General features: G+C 42.3%; 1 protein-coding gene across 1 annotated transcript; it reads left to right on the forward strand.

The window, feature by feature from the left end:
* The first annotated feature begins 6,604 nt into the window (after nucleotides 1-6,604).
* Nucleotides 6,605-7,552, forward strand: LOC109253943 (olfactory receptor 7G3-like). The gene has a single exon (XM_019427404.2). It carries the CDS (start codon nucleotides 6,614-6,616, stop codon nucleotides 7,550-7,552), a length of 939 nt encoding a protein of 312 aa, XP_019282949.2. The 5' UTR covers nucleotides 6,605-6,613.
* The last annotated feature ends 8,349 nt before the right edge of the window (nucleotides 7,553-15,901 follow it).

The raw sequence follows: 15,901 nt of genomic DNA on the forward strand, positions 1-15,901 counted from the left end.
CTTTGCACTGATCATGCAGAGCCTACTTGGGATTCTCTCTTCCTCTCTCTCTGCCTTTCCCCCCACTCTCTCTCTCAAAATAAAGAAATAAACTTAAAAAAAAAGGATTGTGATGCGTTAAACTTATGCCAATTAATAATTGCTTAATTGGGGCACCTGGTGGGGCATCTGGGTGGCTCAGTCAGTTAAGTGACCAACTTCGGCTCAGGTCATGATCTCACGGTTTGCGGGTTCAAGCCTCGCGTCGGGCTCTGTGCCGACAGCTCTGACTGGAGCCTGCTTCAGATTCTGTGTTTCCCTGTCTCTCTGCCCCTCCCCCCCCTCAAAAATAAAAAAATTTTTTAAATTAAAAAAAAAAGAGTTGATTGGCAACAACCATGAAGACAATCAGAAATGGCTGAGTTTTGGCAAACTGCCTCCTGGAAAAGCGAGTGGTGCGTGGTGAATGGTGACGGTGTCTGCTGTGGGCATCTTCATCAGACCTGGACTGTGAGCTTTAACTCTGGGACAAAAGAGGCAGGAGAGGGAAAGGACAAATTCCTTTTGTCCCAGTCAGGTAATTAACAAGCCAGTAGTTTCCTCCCTTCGCGGCAAGTAGGAATCGGATTGGAATGAAGATCGGCTAATGAGCTTTGGAGACAAAACCTCTAGGGGCAGAAAAAACTGTAAATAGACCGCCTCTTCCCTATCCACACAATCTCACACCTACCAGACCAGGAAGGAAGACACCGTGTCACTTCTTGGAAAATGTGTCTTGTCCAGAAACTCTACACATAACTGTCTGCTTGAAATTCTCAAAAGTCAATTTGTCTTCCACATCCACATTTTCCATCATCACCTGTGGTCTTCTGTGGGGTCATCCTGGAGATACAGAAATCCCTTGTAAGTTCTGGAGAAAAGGGACAATTTACTATTGCTATTATTATTATTATTATTCCCATGTAGAGTTAGTCCTAGGTTAATTAAGTAGGAAGTCTAATGTAGTGGTTCTCAAAATGTTGTCTCCAGCCCAGCAGCCAGAGCTGGGTTCATGTGTGCACAGCCTGGGCAGTCACAGAGAACCCCACTCTTGCTTTAATGCTTTGCTGTCACCTTCTGAAATTTATGAGCTAAGGGTCCCCCGTTTTCGTTTTGCCTTGGGACCTGAAAATGATGCAGCCATTTTTACCTGAAGTATCACCTGGAGAGTTCTTGGAAATACACTCTATTTAAAAAGCTTTTTTTTCTTTAATGTTTATTTATTTTTGAGATTGAGAGCATGAGCAGGGGAAGGGCAGAGAGAGAGAGGAAACGAGGATCCGAAGTGGACTCCACGCCGATAGCCCTGAGCCTGATACACGGATCGAATTCATGAACAGCGAGATCATGACCTGAGCTGACATTGGGACGTTCAACTAACTGAACCTGGGTGTCCCTAAAATGCACTTTCTCAGTCCTCACTTAGACATGCTGAAACTCTGGGGTGGCATCCAGCAACCAGTGTTTTAAGAAACCCTTCAGGTGAGTCTGATCCACGGTCAAGATTGAGAATAGTTGTCTAAAGGAACTCCGGATTTTTATTAACTACTTGGCATATTCCCAAGTCCCCTGGCACTGGATTCACAATTGCCACTGACTCCGTGGACACCTTTTCCTCACCCAAAGTTTGCAGCGACTGATGCCCTACTGAAAGGAATTGAAACTTTCTAAAGTTCTCTAAGGATTCCAGGCTGCTCCAATGCACCACTTTATTTCCCAGGTATGACAGAAGGGAAACTGTCTGCTCTAGGGTCACATTGTTAATGCTAAATCCAATCCTTTGAAGGAGGTACTGAGATTTAAGGAAAGGAGACCAGTCTCCCCAGTCAACTTGCCCCTAAATGTAACCAAGGGTCCTAGTAGAAATTTCAAGTTGGTCTTCCTTGCAACTCACCGATGTTGCTCTATGGCTATTCTCTCTCTCCTTCCCACTTCCTCATTCTTCCTGTCCTTTCCCCCTACACCCTCCAACACATGCCACTCAAAAGGAAGAATCGTGTCAGGATCTTCTCAAATTCCAGTGATGCTGATATCAATAATATGAACAGTGAGTACACACTCTGCTGTGTGTTTTATTTTTCCTTTTCATATGCATTCCTGGAATGTAGATATTACATTCTCATTTCCATTACCCAGATAACAAACAAAAGCTCAAGCGTGTTCATGGATTTCCTTCATTGGCTTTTTTTTTTATTTTTTTTTAACGTTTATTTATTTTTGAGACAGAGAGAGACAGAGCATGAACGGGGGAGGGTCACAGAGAGAGGGAGACACAGAATCTGAAACGGGCTCCAGGCTCTGAGCGGTCAGCACAGAGCTGGACGCGGGGCTGGAACTCACATACTGCGAGATCGTGACCTGAGCCGAAGTCGGAGGCTTAACCGACTGAGCCACCCAGGCGCCCCTCCTTCATTGGCTTTATACAGGATTTGAATCCAGCTGGGCTCATTCTACACCATACTTTAGAAACTTCTACAGCAATGGTTTTCAAAGTGTGGTTCCCTCCACACAGCTATATCAGCATCACCTGGGGACATGTTAGAAATGCAAATACTGGACCTACTCAACGGGAAATTCTTGGGTAGAACACAGACATCTGTGGGGTTTTTTTAAAGATGAAACATACAATTGTTGACATACAATATTATATTGGTTTCAGGTGTATGACAAAGTGATTTGCCAATTATATACATTAAAAAATGCTCACCATGGGGACGCGTGGGTGTCTCAGTCGGTTAAGCGTCCGACTTCAGCTCAGGACATGATCTCACAGCTTGTGGGTTCGAGCCCCATGTCGGGCTCTGTGCTGACAGCTCAGAGCCTGGAGCCTGCTTCGAATTCTGTGTCTCCCTCTCTCTCTGCTCCTCCCCCACTCATACTCTGCCTCTCTCTCAAAAATAAACATTAAAAAAGAAAAAAATAATAATAAAAAATGCTCACCATGACAAGTATAGCTACCATCTTTCACCAAAGTTATTACAATATTATTGACGATGTTCCCTTTGCTGTACTTTTCGTCTTTATGGTTTATTTCTTTTATAACTGGACGTTTGTACTTCTTACTCCCCTTCACCTATTTCATCCGTCTGCTTCTTGAGTTCTGTTCCCTAAGAACCACCCATGAAGCGTGAAAAATGAGGGGCAATTGATTTCTCAAACCACCATGAAGGACACGAGCATAAAAAAAGCAAATCAGCAAGTTTCTTCAACATTTTTTATTTATTAATTCATTTTTAAATCATAATGAAATATACATAACATAAAATGTACCATTTTAACCATTTTCCAGTGTCCAGTTTGGTAGTACTAAGTACATCCACACTGTCAGGCAGTGTGGTGGGGATCCACCATCCATTTCCAGAAATTCAGGTCGTGATCTCGTGGTCTGTGAGTTCGAGCCCCACGTCAGGCTCTGTGCTGGCAGCTCAGAGCCTGGAGCCTGCTTCCGAGTCTGTGTCTCCCTCTCTCTCTGCCTCTTCCCTGCTTGCTCTCAGTCTCTCTCTCTCCCTCTCAGAAATAATAAACAATAAGAAAATTTTTAATTAAAAAATTTTAAAAATTCCAAATGTATAACCTCCATTCATATTTCTGCAATAGTGACTATTGAAAAAGCTAACAGCCTGTGTATCAGCAAATCAAGGGAAAGGGAACATCCTAAACCAAGCTGAATATTTTCTCTTTCATAAAGACTACCACACTGTTTCTTGGTCTTTTGGCTAAGATCAAGTATAAAGGCTAGTACAACAACTATACTGTTATTAATAAAAATAATAACAGCAATAAGAACAGCCAATATTTCTAGAGTATGTCTGTAGCACTGAGACCTTTTCTTTTCTTTTTAAAGTGTATTTATTTTTGAGACAGAGAGAGAGGGAGGGGCAGAGAAAGGGGGGAACAGAGGATGTGAAGCAGGGTCAGTGTTGACAGCAGAGAGCCCCATACGGGGCTCAAACTCACAAACCATGAGATCATGACCTGAGTTGAAGTTGGATGCTCAACTGACCGAGCCACCCAGGTGCCCCTTCTATCTTGTTTACTGCATAGAGCATCCTATTCATTTGAAGGACAGAAATGTCCCTTGACCTTTGCTCTACTTCTCCCTTTCATGACTAATGTCCTCCTACCCTTGCTCCATTAACCATCCTGTGGATTGCAATTCTGTCAAGTGGCCTTGATGTTAGCATTGGCTGGTTCAACAATTCTCTCCCCCCACTTAGGCCAGTGTGAGGGCAGAGGAAAAAATGTTCAGTCACCTCCTTTGTTCTCTCAAGACTCCATGCATTCCACCCTCCCTCCACTTCCATTATGAATATGTATCCTTCCAAATTCACATCCTGAGATGGTTTGGTTTTGATTAAAGCAGAAAATGATACATTTTTTATCAATAATGTATTTGCATACCAGTTCTTAGAATTATTCACTCTCTTTTTTTTTTTTTTCCTTCAGATAGAGAGGACTCAAGAATGCAGGGGAGGGGCAGAGAAAGGAGAGAGAATTCCAAGCAGGCTTCACACTGTCAGTGCTGAGCCTGATGCAGGGCTCCATCCCATGAACTGTGAGATCATGACCTGAGCCAAAATCAAGTCAGACACTTAACCGACTGAGTCACCCAGGCTCCCCTGGAATGTTATTTTTATGAGGTGGCAATTGCTGAGACTACATCATCCCATATGTAATTATTACAGGGGCCAGATCATGGAGGAAATTGAATGCCACTGAGGACTTGGGTGTTTAATGGGTAGAGAGCCATTGAAGTATCCCACAAGGATGTGCTGGCCCTTTGCTGGCACCTATGGGAAGATTGCTCTGTAAAGATGCACAAAATCAAATGCACTCAAGGGTACTTGGAAGGTGGGGGATCATTACAAAACCACTGCCATTTGGACATATCCTAGAAAGTGGCTGGCTACCAAGAAAAAATTAGTCAAAAGAAATATGCTACAGGGGCACTTGGCTGGCTCACTTGGTGGAGCATGTAACTCTTGATCTTGGGGCTGTGAGTTTGAGCCCCACACTGGGTTTAGAGATTACTTACAAAATAAAATATTAAAAATAAAAAAATAAATATGCTATAAAAATAACTCTGAGTTTCTAGACATGGCCCATATACCCAGCTCTAAGCTTTCTAGAAGCCAGAAGGGAAGGGAAGGGAAGGGAAGGGAAGGGAAGGGAAGGGAAGGGAAGGGAAGGGAAGGGAAGGGAAAGGAAGGGAAAGAATGTAATTATGAGAGAAAATAACCAGTTGTTCATAAAAAGCATTTGGTATTCTTGTTTTAAAGAACAGATAGGAATTTCCCCTATGGATATGACATTTCTTAAGCAGACACAATAACAAGACTCATTCAACCTTTTCTTTTTTTTTTTTTTTTTTTTTAATGTTTATTTATTTTTGAGACAGAGAGAGACAGAGCATGAATGCGGGAGGGTCAGAGAGAGAGGGAGACACAGAATCTGAAACAGGCTCCAGGCTCTGAGCTGTCAGCCCAGAGCCCGACGCGGGGCTCGAACTCACGGACCGCGAGATCATGACCTGAGCCGAAGTCGGCCGCTTAACCGACTGAGCCACCCAGGCGCCCCATCATTCAACCTTTTCTTATAATGTCTCTCATCCATTGTAGGCTGATGATAAATGACAAGTCACAAGTCCAGCAAAAGAAATTCCTTCAAAAAAGATAGGTCCCAATAGAATGATTTGACATTGGGGCACCTGGGTGGCTTGGTTGGTTAAGCATCTGACTCTTGATTTCAGCTCAGGTCACGATCTCACAGTTTGTGGCTTCAAGCCCCATGTCAGGCTCTGCGTTGGCAGTTTGGAGCCTGCTTGGGATTCTCTCTCTCTCTCACTCTCTGACCCTCCCCCTTTCTCTCTCTCTCAAAATAAATAAACTTAAAAAAATTTTTAAAGAATGATTTGATGTGATTGTAAACTAGAGAACATTTAAAGGAATGGGTTAATAGTGTTACTTCTCACACAAAGGCAATAGAGAATGTCAGATAATTTCCAGGATTACTTGAGATTTGCAATTATGAACAGAGTCAAGCAGTATAGGGTTGACTACACAGTTAAGATTTTCTGAGAAAATTAAGTCATCTAACCAGGTCTGATACTGTTTGAAGAAACTACAGAATCTAATCCTAGATTTTACTTAAAAAAATTTCTTTTAAATGTTATTTATATTTGAGAGAGAGGGAGAGAGAGAGAGAGAGACAGAGTGTGAGTTGGGGAGAGACAGAGAGACACAGAGACAGAATCTGAAGCAGGCTCCAGACTCTGAGCTGTCAGCCTAGAGCCTGGGACTTGAGCTCAGGAGAATGAGATCATGACCTGAGTGGAAGTCAGACATTTAACTGACTGAGCCACCCAGGCACCCCTTCATTTTTAATGTTAGCATTAGAAAAATGGATGATACATAGAAGTCACTCAATATTTACTTGGTGAAGGGAAAAAGGCGTAGACGAACCTGATGGGAAGAATTGTTTAAATATTACTAGAATTTAAAGCATAAATAAAAGATGTCTCTCAAGCAAGTGATGTCTGTGTGTCTGTTTCATCGTAACTAACTCCTGTCTCTAACTCAGCAGGCACCTCAACAACATGGAATCAGAAAACCAGACAGAAGTATCAGAATTCCTCCTCCTGGGTCTCTCAGAGGATCCAGAACTGCAGCCCCTCCTGTTTGGGCTGTTCCTGTCCATGTACCTGGTCAGCGTGCTCGGGAACCTGCTCATTATCCTGGCCGTCAGCTCTGACTCCCACCTCCACACCCCCATGTACTTCTTCCTCTCCAACCTGTCCTTTGTCGACATCTCCTTCACCTCCACTATAGTCCCCAAAATGCTGGTGAACATCCAAACACAGAGCAAATCTATCACTTATGGAGGCTGTCTCATTCAAGTATACTTTTTCATGGTTTTTATATGTATGGACAATTTACTCCTAACTACGATGGCTTATGACCGCTATGTGGCCATCTGCCACCCTCTGTATTACAGGGTCATCATGAACCCTCGCCTCTGTGGCCTGCTGATTCTTCTCTCCTTGTTCATTAGCATTATGAATGCCCTGCTCCACGGTCTGATGCTGGTGCACCTGTCCTTCTGCACAGACTCGAAAATCCCCCATTTCTTCTGTGAGCTTGCTCAAATCCTTGAACTTGCCTGTTCTGATACCCTGATCAATAACGTCCTGGTGTATTTAGTGACTAGCCTGTTGGGTCTTGGTCCTCTCTCAGGGATAATTTTCTCTTACACCCGAATTATCTCCTCCATCTTGAGAATCCCATCAACTGGTGGAAAGTTCAAAGCTTTTTCCACCTGTGGGTCTCATCTGTCTGTTGTTTGCTTATTCTATGGGACTTGTGTTGGAGTCTACCTTAGTTCTGCATCTTCTCTCTCTGCCAGGAAGAGGGCAGTGGCCTCAGTGATGTACACGGTAGTCACTCCCATGATGAACCCCTTTATCTACAGCCTGAGGAACAGGGACATCAAGGGAGCCTTGAGGAAACTCATCTCTGGAATGTCTTCGTTTTCATGATTCTGTCATCTGACTTGTGTGTAGGCTTCTAGAATGAGTGAAAGGAAATGAAGTACTGGGTGTGCTAGAAATCCTGACTCCTCCCTAATTCAATTCTAGTCAAGTGGTTAATCCTGGCTCTCAAGTCAAGTCAAATAGCTTTATACTAAGGTCTACTGTCCTGTGTTTTAGCACCTGTCATTTATTAACTAAACTCTGAGTTCAATTCACCTATAAAATGAGAAGAGTAATTAATATTACATACCTGATTACTAACTCAATGCTATCTTAGGCTGGAAGCTAAATTTCTGTACCAGGCTAGCTCTATGGAGGGAACAATCTTTTTAAGTAGAAGTACTTTCTGGGCTCTGTTCTGTGTGCTCTCTGAGAGTGCCAGGGGGAGAATATCTGTATAAATAGAAGGCTAACTTTTGTCTCTATGGAAAAATATTTGGTCTTTGTCTCTGGTTCCTGGCACAGAACTCCTTGGAATCTCCTAAGTGATAAGAGTGTTCTTGGTATGCTAATGAGATGACTCTTGGCTAAGTGGCTCCTTCATAGCTTCAGGGCAGGTTGCCAGTAAGACGGAGCAGTGATTAGAAGGAAATTTCAGCCCCAAACCCCAACCTCCAGGTGTTGGAGACTGACCCAATCACCAATGACCAATGATTCAAGCAATCAAACCTATGTAATGAAACCATGATTTAAAAAAAAAGACAGGGTTTGGGGCGCCTGAGTGGCTCAGTCGGTTGAGCGTCCGACCTCAGCTCAGGTCACGATCTCGCAGTCCGTGAGTTCGAGCCCCGCGTCGGGCTCTGGGCTGATGGCTCGGAGCCTGGAGCCTGCTTCTGATTCTGTGTCTCCCTCTCTCTCTGCCCCTCCCCCGTTCATGCTCTGTCTCTCTCTCTCTGTCTCAAAAATAAATAAATGTTAAAAAATAAAAAAAAATAATAATAAAAAGACAGGGTTCTGAGTTGGTGAATAAGAACACATCAAAAGTTCCAGGAGGGCGAAACACCCCAAACTCCACAAGGACACCAGCTCCTGTGTTCAGGACACTTCTAGACGCTGCTCTAGGTATCTCTTCATCTAGCTGTTTGTTACTATCCTTTAATATTCTTTGTTAAAAAGCAGTAATCTAATAAGTAACCTGTTTTCCTGAATTCTGTGAGCTGCTCTAGCAAATTCATTGAACCAGAGGAAGAGACTAAGGGAACCTCTGACTTACAGCTGGTCAGCCGGAAGCATAGGTGACAATCTGGACTGCAATTGGTATCTGAAGTGGGATGGGGTAGTTTGTGAGACTGAACTCTTAACCTGTGGGATCTGACACTAACTCCAGATAGATAGTGTCAGAACTAACTTGAATTGCAGGACACCAAGCTGGTAGCTAGAAAATGTGAGAATCATTTAGTCTGGGGGAAACACACACACACACACACACACACACACACACACACACACACAGACTTAGAGGCCAGAAGTATCCGAAGTAGTTTTGAGTGTTGTGTGAGGTTAAAGGAGAATGCACAGGGGGAGGTGAGATTTTCTTTAGACCGACAAAGCCTACAATATTAACTGTATGGCCCATTACAGAAAATTTTGCTTCCTGCCCTTTTCTGGATCTCAGCTAAAATCTGAAGCCCTTTTTTCTGAATTTTTATAACTAAAATTTGACAAACTCCATATAAAAATCCTACAGGTTTGAGCTGCTGTTTTGAATACAAGTTAACAAATGAATAATGATCAGTAACTCCAAGGGGAAATCAAGATGCATTTCAAAATCCTCAGAGCCCATTTGATTTCTGCATCTCAGAAGAAGTTTAGGTTTTCAGACATGGTTGCCCAGCGTGTAAAGCCCTGGTTCTCAAAGCAGAGACAGGTAGCAATTTTTGTATTCAACCCCCTGCTCTTTGCCTGAGCAGTAACTAGGTTTGGAGCCCAATGTACCGGTGTTGTGGGAGTGTCCCGCCCATTGGTGGATGTTTAGCTTGGTACCACCACTAGATGCCAGTAGCACCCAAACCAAACTGCTATGACATCCAATCCTTCATTGAGAACCACTGCTCAAAAAAAAAAAAAAAAAAAAAAAAAAAGAAAGAAAGAAAGAGAAAAGTAAAAGAAAAGAAAAAGAGAAAGAAAAAGAAAAAGAGAAAGAAAAAGAAAAAAAATAATTGAAGACAGGTAAGATGTCTTAGAATAAACTAGTCATTTATATCTGTGGTTAAATATCAACATCAATGTGTAAAGGAGAATGAAATATTCAACTTTACCTGTGCTGCCACAAAACCAGGACTAGTAATCCCCCCACCTCCTACCCTTTTGAGTTCCAGAAACTACTTACTGCAAACACCCTCCTTTCCCCATTGTGACTAAGATAAGACTTACTGGTGACCCCACTGTTTATCTAGGACAAGTCCAGACACACACCCAGGAAATTCCCATTTCCCCCCCAAGATTTCTAACTTTCTATGCATGGTCTCCACTGTATATCTACAGCTTTTTATTTCTCCCTTCACCTGTGTCTCTCTCTGGGAATGTCTTAAAAAGCAGGAGACTCCACAAATTTCATAATGAGTATTGCCACAGCAAATGAAGTGGGGGCCATACCACTTCTTTTCCCAAAACTTGCAACTGTGCTTCATCTAATGCTGCCATGAATGATAATTTGAGTAACCGTGATATCACTCTCTGCAGTGTGTCATCCATGCCTCGTTCCCCCTCACAAAGAGGTCATCAATGAGCTCCTCAAATATGTAACCAACCCAACCTCAGAGTCCTATATGAGAGCCTCTTTCTTGAGGTCATTTTGGTACCCTTTGTTCATTCAGATGACACACTGAATTTAGAATAACTTGAATAGAGCTCAAGAAGGCAATATTTACAAAGGTATGAGTGGGGTTTAGGGAAATCAAAGGAGTAGTGTATGAAGAGAAGGCTGCATTACAGGAGTAGAGTTCTGAGGTGTGCAGCCAGCCCTTAGTGACGTACAGGAGAGGAGATGGGGCATACATACCCAAACCTCACTCTTCTTTCCTCTGATAACTTGCTAGTGCTTCCCATTGGCCCAACCCAATAGGAAGCCAGAGGGCAAAGAAATCTCTTGATGCAGTCTAAATAGATCAACCTTCCTGGGCAACAGGCCAGGGTAGAGTATGGGTTAGAGTAGCAAATAGAAAATACCCAACATCAGTAAGAAGCCATAAGAGAGATTTAAGCAGAGGACTAATATGTTCCAATTTAGGCTTCGAAAGGATTGCTCTGGTGGCTGGGTTCAATGTGGATAAGGGCAGAGGCAGGGAGACCAGACAGAAGACATTACAACAGTTTGGTAGAGTTGAAAGAGCTGTGGACCAAAAAGATAACAGTGTAGATGGTGAGAACTGGGCTGGTTCTGGATATATACTTTAAGTACACCATTGATATTTGCTGAGGTATGGGGTGTAAGAGAAAGAAAGGAGTCAAGAAGGACTCAAAGGTTTTTTGGCTTGAATTGTTTGTTAAGAGTTGCTACTTTTTTTTCCTGATGTCTATTTATTTTTGAGACAGAGAGAGACAGAGCATGAACGGGGAGGATCAGAGAGAGAGGGAGACACAGAATCTGAAACAGGCTCCAGGCTCTGAGCTGTCAGCACAGAGTCCGACGCGGGGCTCAAACTCCCGCGAGATCATGATCTGAGCCAAAGTCAGATGCTTAACCAACTGAGCCACCCAGGCACCCCAAGAGTTGCCACTTTCTGAGATGAGGAAACCATAGAGCCTAGGGACTGAGGTTGAGTTAGGTTATAAAGTGAACAATAATATACATTCAGTGAATCACACTATACATATAATTGGATGAGTTTTCACAAACTAGTCACACTCATGTTGTCAGTATCCATTCAGATCAAGAAATAGAACTCAACCAGTATCCAGGAAGCCCTCTGTTTCCCTGGCAATCAATGTCTCCCTGCCCCCTGGGTAATGACCCTCTGATGTCTAACAGAACAGATTACTTTGCCTGTTTTGAACTTTGTGTATCAGTGGAGTACATTATGTCCTCATTTGTGTCTGGCTTTCTTTTTTTTCTTTTTTAAGTTTATTTATTTATTTTGAGAGAAAGAGTACACGCAAGGAAGGGCAGAGACAGTGGGAGAGAGAGAGAATCTCAAGCAGTCTCCACACTGTTGGCAGAGTCTGACACGGGGCTTGATTCCATGAACCACGAGATTATGACCTGAGCTGAAATCAAGAGTCAGAGGGACATTCCACAGACTGAGCCACCCAGGAGTAAGGTATCTGGCTTTCTTACTTAACTCATTGTGTTTGTGATATTCATCTAGAATGTTACATATGGTGGCAGTTTGTTCATTCTTGGTTTGTGAATATGGTTACAGTTTATTTATTCATTCTACTGTTAATTGGCTCTTGTATAGTTTCCAATTTTTGGTTACTAATAACAATGCTGCGTGAATATTTCTGCACTTGTCTTTTGCTGAGGAGTGGAATTTCTGGGTTATAGGATATGCTTATGTGCAGCTGTAGTAGATTCCACCAGTTTTCCAGTGTGAATATGCCAAATTGCCCTCCCTGCAGCAACAGGAGTTCTGCTTCTTCTCTAGCATCACTAACACTTAATATTTTCAGTCTTCTTATAGCCATTCTGTTGAGTGAGTAGTGGTATCTCATTGTGGTAATCTAATTAGCATTTCCCTAACAAAGTCAAGAACCGTTTCCTATGTTTATTGGCCATTTGGACATCCTGTTTTGTGATGTGTCCAGATTTTTTTTTTTTTTTTTTTTTTTTTTTGCCTATTGTTAAGTCGAGTTGCCTTTTTCTTGTTAATTTGTAAAAGTTCTTTATATAGCCTGAGTATGAATTCTTTTGTAGATATATGTTTTTCGTCCACTTCATGGGTTGTTTTTTTAACTATCGGTGATGTCTTTTGATGAGCAGTTCTTAATTCTTTTTAATCAGTTCTTAATTTTAATGTGTTCCAGTTTATCAAATCTTTCTTTCCTTTGCCTCCTATTTAAGAAATATCTCTCAGGGTGCCTGAGTGGCTCGGTAAGCGAGCCGTGATCTCACGGTGGGTGAGTTCGCGTCCCGCATGGGGCTCTGTTCTGACAGCCTGTTTGGGGATTCTCTGTCTCCCTCTCTCTGCCCCTTCCACACACTCTCTCTCTCTGGAAAAATAAATAAATTAATTAAAAAAAAGAAATACCTGCCTATTCCAAGCGATGAAGTCATATTTTTCTTCATATTTTTTGTTTTGCCTCTCAATGATTTTGATTTTTGTGTACAGTATGAGAATGGACCCATCTTTACTGAAAATTTGGTCCTGGTCCCGCTGCAGTCATTAGTTTCATACACCAGGTGGCGCTGTTCTCTTGCATTGGTCAGGTTTTTACTCCTGCATCAAACCCAAAGGAGTTTGGGGGTTTAACTCCACTTACATAAAGTTCAAAAAACAGGCAAAACTTTTCCACGATGTGTAGGAGAGGGTGAAAAAATCTTCCCTTCTACCTTTCTAGGTTCTTGGATGGAGCTCTGTAGCAAAAGGCAGATTAACAAGAGAAAACATGTAAATTTGATTTTCTACTTGACACGGGAGCCTTCATAAGGCAATGAAAGCACAAAGAAGTTAAGATAGGCATTTTTATGCAAAGTTTGATGAAGAGTAGAAAGTAGTGGGAAAATGTGATAGGACAAATGGATATAGGTTTCAGGGTAGTACACTGAGGGAAATTTAGTGATCCTGTTCATTCGGACTCCTCTCTGCATCACTTCATCTTCAGAGATAAAGATACTCCTTTCCTCTGGTACAGAAAGGACATCTATCACTTGAACATCTTACGATGTGATTCAGGGGAAGGTCAGAGAGTCCTTCCTGAGCCAGCTGTTTCTCAAATTCTTTCACCTTAACGTATTCAATATGGTAAGGTGCCATATTTTAGGGCAGTTGTATTCTGAGTCCTATCAGGTATCACAAGAATTCATAATAGGGTTTTTCTTGGAAGATAAGGGGTTGTAGTGACAAGAACCATGAAAGAGGTTCTGGATTTCTGGTAATTTTCTTTTTAAAAACCCTGGGTAGCAATTGCATAGGCATGTGCCCTTTGTAGATTTTATGATTTGTGCATAGGTGTGTTCACTTTTAAAATTTATTTACAGGGGTGCCTGGGTGGTTCAGCCCATTAAGCACCTGACTCTTGATTTCAGCTCAGGCCATGATCCCAGGGTCCTGGCTCTATGCTGAGTGTGGAGCCTGCTTAAGATTCTCTCTCTCCCTCTCCCCCTCCCCTGCTCATGCATGCATGCTCTCAATAAATAAATAAATAAATAAATAAATAAATAAATAAATTTTAGTCACAGATTTCCTGAATGTTTGCTATACTTCAACAAATAATTTTAAAAATAAATAAAAGTCCACTTTAAGTATGTCTTTCCAGCTTCACTAGGCAGTGTGAATAACTAAAAGCCATTTACACAGGCAGGGTGGGGGGAGTGTTCACCAGGATTAACTCATCAATTGTGAAAATTAATAAAAGGAAACTTCATTTAGAATGGAATCTGGAAGGTGGGGAGTCAGTGGGGTGCTCTCAGCCCGATCCCTCGTTGTCAGTTGCAGACTAAACAAGAAGAGAGGCACCTAGCAAGTTCATATCACTTTACTAACCCAGCAAGAAGATAAAAGGTTTTCTCCTGTCCCGTTAACAGCCCAGCCAATGAGACATTATCACCACTCAGTCAATGAAAATGCACTATACTTCAAAATACCAGTTTACGCTCATGGATTTTTTATGACAGCCTTCTCAACTTCCTCCTTTCCTTTATCAAAGAGCATTCGCTCCTTAGTTCTATGGACTCCTTAGCTTATTTGTCCAGGATTGCAATTCTCTGCTATTCCCAAATAAGTACCCCCTCCTTCTTTGCTGCTAAAATAACTGACAGTTTCATTTTTTAAGGTTAACATATTTTTTTAATTTTATCTTTTATTTTTTAAAATTTACATCCAAATTAGTTAGCATATAGTGAAACAACGATTTCAGGAGTAGATTCCTTAATGCCCCTTACCCATTTAGTCCATCCCCCCTCCCACCACCCCAAGGTTAACATATTTAAGTTTATTTATTTCAAGAGAGAGGGAGAGAGAGACTCCAAAGCAGGCTCCAGTGCTGCCAGCACAGAGCCTGATGTGGGGCTCAAACTCAGGAACCGTGAGATCATGACCTGAGCCAAAATCAAGAGTCAGTCACTCAACCAACTGAACAACCCCTGCACTCCAGATTAACATATTTTATCTCCCTACAATAGTCCTATCTTTCTATAGAAACACAATGTGCGTGAAGTTTTTCCAACCTTCGGGTGCTGTTTTCCTTGACAATACTTCCCACTGTTTGAGAAATATTGCAGAAACCTCCTACTCTTAATTTTGAAGAGTTAGGTGAGTGGTATTTTCCCCTTTCATTCATTCCATCAATTAATTCTTGTGAGTTTACTGGGATTCAGCACTGATTAGACAAATCGATCCTGATCCAGCATTGTTTACTGATTTTAAATACCCACTTTCTGTTTTTATGACTCCAGGTCCTGCCTGAATCCTAACTGAATCTTTTTCCTTTTTTCCTCTTCTGTGCTGGCTCCAGATATCTAAGATGTGACCCTTTACCGTCTCTGGAATCTCTCTGGAGTTTCCCCAGTCTTGACCCCAAGGATCCTCTGCCCCAGGTCTTACCATCTTTGCTTGCCTCTCTGCAAAGTGGGCTTGGCTTGTTTTGTGCCCTTCTTGACCCTATACAACAATAATCAGATTACTTACTTTTCCCATTTGAGTCTCACAATTTAGAAGCCAGCTCATTTACACAGAAGGGACAGACTATAGGCAACATACTGCAGTTGCCTGCCTTAGTGGAGTTGGGATTAGAACTCATGCTAAGAGGCAGGCATGGACTGCTTGCACTCCTCCTGGGCTCACCTTACCTCGATAAACACCCTCACTGGCAGCTGGGTCTCCTAACTTTCTAGTTCAGGTATTATAAAAGAGGAACACAAAATGCTAATCTGGACTTTTCTAAGTCCCGACACTACCTCTCTTGATTCTGGAACAAGGAAAACTTTTCCTTTTTTTTTTTGGCAAAGTGATCAGGCTCTGGGGTGACGGTCAAGGTAGAACGGAACATTCCCTGGTGGACAGGACAAATCAAAAGGTTGAGGGTTTTGTCAAGGTTTACAGTGGACAAGTGGGAAGATGGGGTTGCTATTATTTGAGGTTGAGAGGGTGAAGTCAGGAGTTTGATTTGTGGCATTTTAAAATATCTAAGTGGAGAGTGCACGTCTCATACCATCTGGAATCCAGGGTAGAGGTGGGGGGCTGTGGGTGGAAATTT

This window comes from Panthera pardus, unplaced genomic scaffold (genome assembly GCF_024362965.1).
Source record: "Panthera pardus isolate Hobbes unplaced genomic scaffold, ASM2436296v1 HiC_scaffold_8, whole genome shotgun sequence".
In the NCBI taxonomy this organism is placed as follows: domain Eukaryota; kingdom Metazoa; phylum Chordata; class Mammalia; order Carnivora; family Felidae; genus Panthera; species Panthera pardus.

Bases quoted from the DNA above. Each gene is read 5' to 3' on its own strand.
- LOC109253943 (XM_019427404.2), top strand. From the start codon at position 6,614: ATGGAATCAGAAAACCAGACAGAAGTATCAGAATTCCTCCTCCTGGGT.